This window comes from Poecilia formosa, unplaced genomic scaffold, assembly GCF_000485575.1.
Source record: "Poecilia formosa unplaced genomic scaffold, Poecilia_formosa-5.1.2 Scaffold415, whole genome shotgun sequence".
NCBI classification, from domain to species: domain Eukaryota; kingdom Metazoa; phylum Chordata; class Actinopteri; order Cyprinodontiformes; family Poeciliidae; genus Poecilia; species Poecilia formosa.
In genome coordinates, this window is record NW_006800354.1 from 425,018 (window position 1) to 434,540 (window position 9,523).

The 9,523-nt window shown below is 41.5% G+C and overlaps 1 protein-coding gene across 3 annotated transcripts in view; it reads right to left on the reverse strand.

The window, feature by feature from the left end:
• Positions 1 to 1,643: 1,643 nt before the first annotated feature.
• il23r (interleukin 23 receptor) overlaps positions 1,644 to 9,523 on the reverse strand; it is a 15,868-nt gene continuing 7,988 nt past the window's right edge. For all 3 annotated transcript variants that reach the window (XM_016663338.1, XM_007576763.2, XM_007576762.2), the window contains exons 13-18: positions 9,041 to 9,139; positions 8,789 to 8,944; positions 4,284 to 4,424; positions 4,041 to 4,128; positions 2,810 to 2,900; positions 1,644 to 2,513 (exon numbers count right to left, since the gene is read on the reverse strand). In XM_016663338.1, coding sequence (XP_016518824.1) covers positions 1,911 to 2,513; positions 2,810 to 2,900; positions 4,041 to 4,128; positions 4,284 to 4,424; positions 8,789 to 8,944; positions 9,041 to 9,139 — 1,178 coding nt within the window. In that variant the 3' untranslated portion in view covers positions 1,644 to 1,910. The remainder of the gene's footprint in view (positions 2,514 to 2,809; positions 2,901 to 4,040; positions 4,129 to 4,283; positions 4,425 to 8,788; positions 8,945 to 9,040; positions 9,140 to 9,523) is intronic.

Consider the following 9,523-nt stretch of genomic DNA (forward strand, 5'->3'; position numbering starts at 1 on the left):
GAAACAGAGTGGGTGCTGTCCAAACGCTAATGTAGAGCAACGTATGACACGTGCTTCAAAATATCAAACTGTTACGGTTGCTGCAGGATGCAGATCACTTTTTGTGGTGCTAAATTAATAATATTGATGTTATTAGCTGACGCTAGAAGACAACACAAAGTGAAGTTAATTTCTTGCATGTTTTTCACATGCAAGTTAAGAGGACATCAACATCAAATACATTGAAATGTTAACCAAAGAAAAGTAAACACAAAATGTAGTTTTTAAATGAAGATGCTCATTGCTATGGGTGGAAAAAAAAATCCTAACCTACATAGCACTGTGTGAAAAAGTGATTTTCTGCACCGTTACTTAGCTGTGGTTTATCACACCAGAGTTCATTGTCTCTCTAGTCAAACGGACCTAATTGCTGCCACACCTGTTCTCAATCAGCACCTCAGTTAAATGCGACCTGCCTGACAAAGTGAAGGATGCCAAAAGATCCTGCAAAACTAGACATCATGGTGAGATTCAGAGAAATCAATTGAGATTTACCAGTTTGGGAAAGTTACAAAGTTGTTCCTAAAGCTTTGGGACTCCAAAGCTTTGGTTCTCCAGCGAACAACAGTGAGAACTGTTATCCAGAAATGGTTTAAAAAAAATGCAACAGTGGTAAACCTTCCTAGGAGTCTCTGGCTGAACAAAATTACCCCAAAAGCGCATCAATGACTCATCCAAAAAGGTCACAAAAGACCCCACAACAACATCCAAAGAACTGCAGGCCTCACTTGCTTTAGTTAAGGTCAAAGGTCATGCCTCCACCATAAGAGATTGTCTTGGTAGAGTTCCAAGACTAAAACCACTGCCTGCAAGGCTCATCTTAGTTTTTCCTGAACACATCTTCATGATTTTCAAGACTTCTGGGAAAACATTCTGTGGACCGATGAGACAAAAGTTTAACTCTTTGGAAGTTGTGCATCTCGTTACATCTGGCGTAAAACTAACACAGCATTTCAGATAAAGGACATCGTACGAATGGTAAAACGTGGAGCTGGAAGACTCGCTGTGATAAACGGAACGATGAATACTGCCGTCTACCTAAACATCATGAAGGAGAACATCCGGCCGTCTGTTCCTGACCTCAAAATGAAACGAACTTGGGTTCTGCAGCAGAAAAATGATTCAAAACACACCTGAAAAGTTCCTCCTCTGAAGGCTGAAGAAAAACTAAATTTAGTCTGTGGAGTTGCCTAGTCAAAGTCGTATTGAGAGGCCGCGGAACGACCTTGAAAAGTTTATGCTGGAAACCTCTCCAATACGACCAAATTAGAACAAATCTGCAAAGACGAGTGGCTCAAAATTCCTCCACAGCTGTAAAAGACTCACTGCAAGTTATCGGAAACGCTTGTAGTTGTTTTAGCTAAACGTGGTGCAACCAAGTTTAGGAGGCAATCACTTTTTCACACACGGCCATGTAGGCTTGATTTATATCTACCCTTAATAATGGACGTCTTGTGTTATCTTTGACTAACATTGAAATTGGTTTGATGTTCTGAAAAAACTTAACTGTGGCAAGCATGCAAAAACAGGAAATCACGAAGGGAGGTCAACATATTTTTACATCACTGAACCGTATTTGAATTTAGGGGAATAAAGTTTCAAATTCAATCAACATCTTTGTTCATTTATTCAGACAGGTAGCACAGAACATCCATCCACAAAGATCAGCAGACTCTCACCTGAGAGTACAGCCATTAAAACCTCTCACACACTCGCTTCCACGGTAAAAATGACACTTAAATACAATCAGCAACCACGACACGGGGGTTTATTGGTGCGATGATTAAAATGTGTGCTTTTGTAATGCTTTCTCAAAATTAGCCTTAAAAGTGCAGTTCTTGTCCCACCAACATCGCTGCCACCTTGGCGTGTCAAGTGTCAACGTCAAGGGAAGCCACCTGCGGGAAGTAGCCACCGTTCAGGAAGGTGCGAGCTGAAAACGGAGAGGAGCAGGTATCGTCCGATTCGAGAGCCTCTCTCTGATCCTGCTGCAAATCCAGAGAGGAAACATTGTTCTCCGTGTCTTCCTCCGGTCTGGTCATCTCTTGCAAGCAGACTCCTTTCCAGACAGACGTTTCAACAGTCTTAGGCCACAAAAGATCCCCGGTGGAGCCGAGAGTGACCCGATGAGACGAACTAGAGCGATCCATGTCGGACAGGAAGCCTCCCAGAAATCCTTCAAATCCAAGCAAAAGCCTGTCTTCCTCTGCAATTTCTGGATCTTCCCGTTGCTCCTCCCTTGCAGCCCTGATCTCCTCGTCAAGCGGGACCAACGCAGCAATCTGCGGCTTGTAGCCGGTGTGTTCAACCAGAACGGTTCTGTGGAGCGACTTCGCCTGCTCGGCTCCGTCCGGGGACTCTTCAACGTGGATTGTGGGGTACGCCTCGTCCCTCTCCTCCTGGGAGACCACGAGGATCGGGGAAAGTGTCGGGTCACTGTCGATGGAGGAGAAGAGACGCTCACTTCTGTCATCCTAAAGAAAAGAACACAGTAGGAATTAACCAGCAGAAAAAAATATTGAGTTATCACTACAAGGCAAACATGTTTGTTGGACAAATGCACATGTTTTGTTCATTTAGATCTAGAAGAGCAAAAGAGACCATTAGCAATGGTTTCACTTCCTGTAGCGATGTTTCCACAGGTTTAATATTAGAACCATCCTAAAATGGCACGAATTTGCAGCTGTTGTAGTTGTTTTGGACAGAAGCCATTCTTTTTTTACTCACTCTTTTTTTTAATGTAGGTAAAACTACATTAAGAGTTGATTACCTCCAGCAGTCTGATGGCGTTGCTGTGTCCTGGTTTGGGCAAGTTGTGCACGAGCCACTCGGGTCCCCAAGCTATACATTTCTGTTTGATCCTACAACAAAAGAAGAATTAAGATACATTTTTTTGGACACACAAAGTTGTATAACTTTGTTTTATTGGTCTGAATTGACAAAGACAAACACAGATTATTGCAAAAAGTGCTCAAACCACAAGCATTTTCACATTTTGTCACATTCTATCGTATTTCATTAGAATTTCATTTTAAAGGTCGACATGGACCGCAGCGGAAAATTGTGAAGAGGAAGCAAATCGTGCATGCTTTCAGCATTTTGTACAAATAATATCTGAACACTTTTGGGCCCTTAAATAAAAAAAGCCTTAAATTAGAAACCCTTAAATAAAAAAGGCTCCCGGTGGCGCTGAAGGAGCTGCAGAGATCAATGTTGTCTTGCTGTGAGAAGGTTCTGGGTTCTTTCTGCATGGCGTTTTCATGTTCTCCCTGCGCGTACGTGGATTCTCGGTGGGTACTTCAGTCCAAAACCGTGCATGTTAGCTGAAACAGCCACTCTAAGTTGCCTTTAGGTCTTGATCATGTGCGTATGCATGCTCATCTGTCCTGTGTTGCAGTTCAGCTCGAGGCTTGTTCACATGTTAGAATGTCCTAGTTAAAGGTCATACCATAAGCCTATCGAGAATCTGTGCATTTAAAAACAATATTTGCATTATGCTGTCCTTCCAATCTGACCGAGATTGGAACCATTTACAAAAAAAACAAGAATCCACAAGAATGCGCTTTTCATTGCGATTATGTGGACCTAATATTTTGTGTCGGTTTAAATTCATGAAATCCCATTAAAACAGACGGAGGTTTGTGGTTGTGACGTGACGATGTGTGGTTAAAAGTGCAAGTGGAACCGACGCTTGTGCAAGGAAACGCACATAGATGCTAATGTCATGACTAACGATGCAGATAGCCAAATAGCAACATCAAAATGAGGTTTAGGTTTCTGTTCACAACAACCAAGTGGGTTTTACTCATGTTGTGGTGTGGTTTTTCACTAAAAATTAACCACAGGGACCTCCATCCCTTTTACTTGTAAAACAAAACTTATGAACGTTCCAGCTGCAGGACAACGAGCCGAAGAAAAAGAAACGATGCTGGCTCACGAGTTTTGCTAGTAAAACGACCGAGGCTTTCTGTGGAAGAGGTAGCGCTTTTAGTAAAAATTACCGTTTCCTCACACAGCTCCAGCACATCAGGTTGGCCACAATTGCTATGGAGATCGTAATGATGAACACGATCACAATCACCAGCCCCACTGCAAGAGATACGAAGAGAAAGTCATTATTTGGATGAATCCTGGACTCAGAACCTTATTTTTTCATACTGATCAGGTGAAATTAAGACTATACACATGTAAAAGTTTCATATATAGTGATGTTTTGTGACTTAAGATGGAGAAAATGTATTGACCAGCTGGAGCTGGAGGCTGAGATAAGGTCTGTCTCCCTCGAGGCCCTTCTCCTGCTGAGTTTGATGCGGTCAGCTGAAGGGACAACGTTCCTTCTGGACAGTCCAGCCACATCTGTCTTTGGCCAGATCCAGACACTGTCACTGTGCAGAAGAAAACAACAGTTAGCTTTTTTTGCCCCCCACCCGACCCTGCAGAATCTAAAGAGTTTCTTGCTTGATTGCTCAACTTAAACCACTGCAGTTAGCCACGAAAAACAGCTCAGCCTAGAGCAGAGCTTTTCGATCTGAAAGTCAGCCCTGGTTGCTGCTTGATATGCCCAGTGGTGCAACGTGTGCATCAGCCTTGAGAATATTGACGTGGAGCGTTTGAGGAGTATTCAACTCACAGGCTTTTGCATTGTGCTGCATGCCATCTTGAAACAGTCCAAATTTGACACAAAAGGAAAGGAAAATGATACATTGTTTGCAAACTTAGGGTTAGATGAGAGAGCATAGATTAGGGGTGTCCACAGTCGGTCTTCAAGGGCCGGTGCCATGCATGTTTCAACTCTCTCTCGATGTTCTACAGAGGCCTCCTAATGAACCATCGCTTGATTCAGATGTGTTGGACCAGGCAGAGAACAAAAACATGCAGGACAACTCTGGACACCTCTGGCATAGGTTACTCATGGACCAGTCAAAGTCAAATTAGAAATTTAGTCTCACAGATGCTCTTATGCAAACTCACTAAGCTGCTTTGTCAATAGAACAGGCAAATGTTCTGTTTTCTAGACGAACAAAGCCCCATAGCTACAGACTCACGGCTGTAGCTATGGCAATAAGTGTTTTTTGCATGACAAAATCTACAAAAGTTGAAAATACATAAATACTTTTTGCACGGCAAAGTCAGCAGTCGGTATAGTATTTACCCTCTGCTACTGAGTGTATTCTGTTTGACGTCAGAGACTCATTCTGAAACTCACATGAAGTGTAGGAGAGATGAACATTTGCAGTCAATACTGACCCACAGACTGTAGGCTGAGGAAGCCGCACGGTTCTGCATACTGACTAAACCAGTTTCTGTTCTTACACCTTTAAGAGCTGGATGCAACTTGGAAGTCCAAAAAAACAAATGCTAACTTCTTGAAACTTTGCTTTATTGCATTTGAAGACAAAAAAAAAAAAAAAAAGCAAAAGTAACAGTTAACCTGAATAGATATGATAATGCATTTGTTGTAACTAACCATCATGCCCCATGCCTGGATGCAGAAACCAATCAATGTGTGCATAATGACGCCATTTAAAAGTTTCTTTGCACATGTACAAGTTAAAATAAACCGGGCAAAAGAAAAACCTGCAAATGACATTCAGAAGCAGATAAATAGCAGAATCATTTTGTGCAAAAACCCTCAACCAGACTAACAGTGAAAAAGACAACACAGATCAGTCAGTGAGCACATGACACTTTAGAAAGAGGAAAAGGTACAAGCTCTGAGGAGCTCTCATAGTCAGGTTCTACAAATAGCAGTAAAGGCAGGCTAGCTGGTAACAGCCTCTTCTAACACATGTGCATGAAGCCACACGGCTTCCTGTTTAGCGGTCAGAACGAGTTCGAGAAACCTCTAAAGATGCTGCTAAAGTGGCATCAACTCATGTTTGGCTCCAGTTCCTTGACTACTGAACATCTCCTTCAAATGTCAAAAACACTGGATCGTTTTGTTGTTTTTGTGAGCAGATGCTGGCTTTGATGTTAGGTTGTTATATGTGTGTGTGGTTTTTTTTTTTGTTTTTTGTTTTTTTTGCTCTTTGGACTAGTGATTAGCAATAACAGAGAAATAACAATTTGAGCTCAACGTCTGAATTTCTTTTCGTTACGGGAAGCCTGAGCGAAAAATACCCTGCTGATGCACTGAAACTTCGAGGGAGGGGAATATCAATGGATTGCCACTTGCACGCTTTCCATTATGTAAGTGTGGTTTGTGCCGAGACAAAACACACGCATACTGCTGCATGTATAATTTACCACACCTGTGCACACACAGGTGTTAGAGTTTGCCTTTGCTTGAGACCAAGGTGAAGTACACACACACACACACACACACACGACACGCACAAAAAAGTTGGTGTGACAGGAGGGCCAGGGCAGGCTGAAGCGGTGATGAGCAAGAACAGGAAACTCACTGCAAAGTTGTGTTTCCTTCCACACTTTCAAATCAACATCGAGCTTTATTGTGAATGAGAGGCTCCACTTAATTTCAAGGTCAGATGTGATCAAGTTGTTGCTGTTGTTTTGGAAAAAGGATTTTATTTTCCTCAAAGTCATTAAGTGACTTTCTCCAGACTGCAGCATAAAGTATAGCAGTGGTTTATACATGCTCAAAATCCTTAGTATGTATTTAAAGATCTGCCTTCATTACAACATTTTAGCCATTTGTTTATCCTTTCAATTTCCAATTTTAGTAGAATAAACTACTGCTTCTACTATGCTACGCTAGAGTATGATACCTTAATAATGTATGCATTATTTTCTTCATACTTTAATTGCATAATCTTGTAGCTCCCACTAGAAGTCTGGTCATGCAGAGCACTTGAGAATAATCATTAACTTACACTATATTGCCACAAGTATTCATACAGATGTGAATTTGATTTAAAGACTTATTTGTAATCACCAGGGTTTTATATGCCGGCCCTCATGTGCTTTCTCTCCCACTTTTATGTGTTTTTGGTCATTTTTTGACCTTTTGTTCCAGAATCGCATTTGTGGGGTCAGACACTGATGTTGGATGAGATGTCCTAGCTTGCAGTCTCCGCTTTAATTCACGCCAAATGAATGTCAAGGCATGTTGAAGCATTAAGGTCTCCTTTCACTGGAACTACAGGGGCCAAGACCAATTCCTGAAAAAGCTGACAATCACCCTGCTTACCTCAAATCTTCACACCTGAGACAATGCAGTGAAGCAAGTGACGTTACCCTGGAAATAGCTAAATCCACACTCATCCATTGGATCGCCATTACCACTCTGCTCTAGAATCGACTGGTACGCCTTACATGACGATTGGCGTTTAGTCAGGTAGAATATGGATGCAGCTGCTTGGCCATGAAAACCCAGGATAGAAAAGTATAGTATTTGATTTCAGTATTTCAGGTCTGGATGAGTTTTAAAAAAAAAAGAAAATTAGGGTGTATGATGAAATAATAAAAAAAAGATCTGACTCTCTGAAAATTGAGTCTGGAAATGTTTTCAACTTGACAGCTTTGCAGGAACCCTGTTGAAAGCTTCTGCATTTTTAATGCTACAAAACAAGATGTCTGCTTTGGAAAGCAAAGAGGCAACATTGAAAATAAAGGACGCGAGAGATCAAGAAGACTTACAAACACGCAGCCGACGGTAAACCGAACAGATGAAAAAACCTGCCGTGTAGACATGTGAGAGGAAGTCTCAGGTCTATACAGAGACTTGATGACAGAGCATAGAGGAAGTCATTGAATCAAAATAACTCATCAGAACATTATCCTGTTCAGACAATCTGTAAATAATCAAGGAATCTACAGTATACTAGGTTACTGCTTGTTCTTTATACTGTAAGCAGAAAGGCTGGATGAAACAAACACATAGCAAAAGTAAGGAAGGAAGGAAGAAAAGACTTGTGGTTATAAGATTCTTAAAGAAGCACGGATCAACATGCAAGAGCGCCATGTTGAACAAGCTCAAAGGAGAGGTTTGTTAGAGCTATATGGTTTCAAAAAGATCAAGTCCAGTGTGGATGATGCAACACTTTTAAAACACAGGGGATGCAACGTTATATTTGATCAAAACGAGAAATGATGGAGTGAATTTTGTATATGAAGCTTCAGTGGCTTTAATGAGTTGGTATTTATGGCAACTTAGAGCAAATCAGGTGGTCAAAATCGTTGATATATTTAAATATGAACATGACATTTCTTAGTGGAGGATTTACTGATGCTGTAAATAAAAGCGTGAGCTGCAGCAGCTTCCAAAAATGTTCAAGCCCTTTGCATCTCTGCACATTTGATCCTGTTACAGTCGATAAACATCAGAGCGTTTAAGTCAACATTAATGTGACAGAAAATAGTGTAAAGTTAAACAAAAAGGCCATTGTTTTCATATTTCTTTTCCAAAGACGCAAGTGAAATCTAACTTGGATTTGTATTTGCGTCTTGTAAATCAATACTTGTAGATTTACTAATTGCAGATTTTGCCTACACTTCTTTGTAAAATAGCCCTGATGCAGTCAGATTGGATTGAAAATGTTCAAATCTTCGCAGAGCCTCAGCTGGATTTAGGTCGGGACTTTGGTTAGGCCATTTTAACACATGGATATGCTTTGACCCAAAGCTCTGGCTGTATGTTTGAGGTGACCTTCAACCCCAATCTCAAGTCTTTTACTCAACTTTTCTTCCAGAATCGCCCTGTATTTCTCTCTATTTAATCTTCCCACAATCTTTGACCAGCTCTCATGATGGGTTTGTTTGTACGTTTATATTCTTCCTAAGCGCTCACCGTTGAGTTCTGTGCTGGTGGAGTCCAGTGTCTGCAAGTAGATGGTGTACTTTGAGATGAAGCCTCTCTGTTGGTCCTGGGGCAGCTCGTCCCACCGGACCAGGATCCGTCTGGCCTCACGGGTCAGAACATGGAGCACTGGAGCTGAAAGTGGCTCTGAAGCAAACAAGCATGGACACAATAATGAGAGAATGGTTGGTGCAGACTGTAAAATAATAATAATAAAAAAAAGCAGAAAGCTGTCTGCTTTACTCTGTTCTCTGGAGTAGATCGGTGTGGATGTTGGAGCACTGACGCCTCTGGTGGTCACAGCATACAAAGACACGTTGTACCTCACACCCGCCATCAAACCTGAAACAGAGTGTGAGGATGAAACCTGCTCTGTATTCTGAAAGCAGGTAGCTTACGTCACTATTTCTGTCTTGTGGGTGTGACATATTGTGCTTTCTATACGGTGTGATTGAGGCAAAAGGACCGAAAAATAATTATACCGAACATCGGCCACACGAGGGCGCTGTTTGACCACTTTTAAAAGCCACACTGTGATCTGCTGATTTATGCTAGAAAGTTCTCGAAAAGCCGGTTAGATGTCTTACGGTGGCACACCACAACGAAAAACAACAGCATAATTTTAATGATAGGGAGAGGTAATGTTGTGAAGATTAAGAAATGACAGAAACACACACACACACACACACACACACACACACATATATATATATATATACATATATA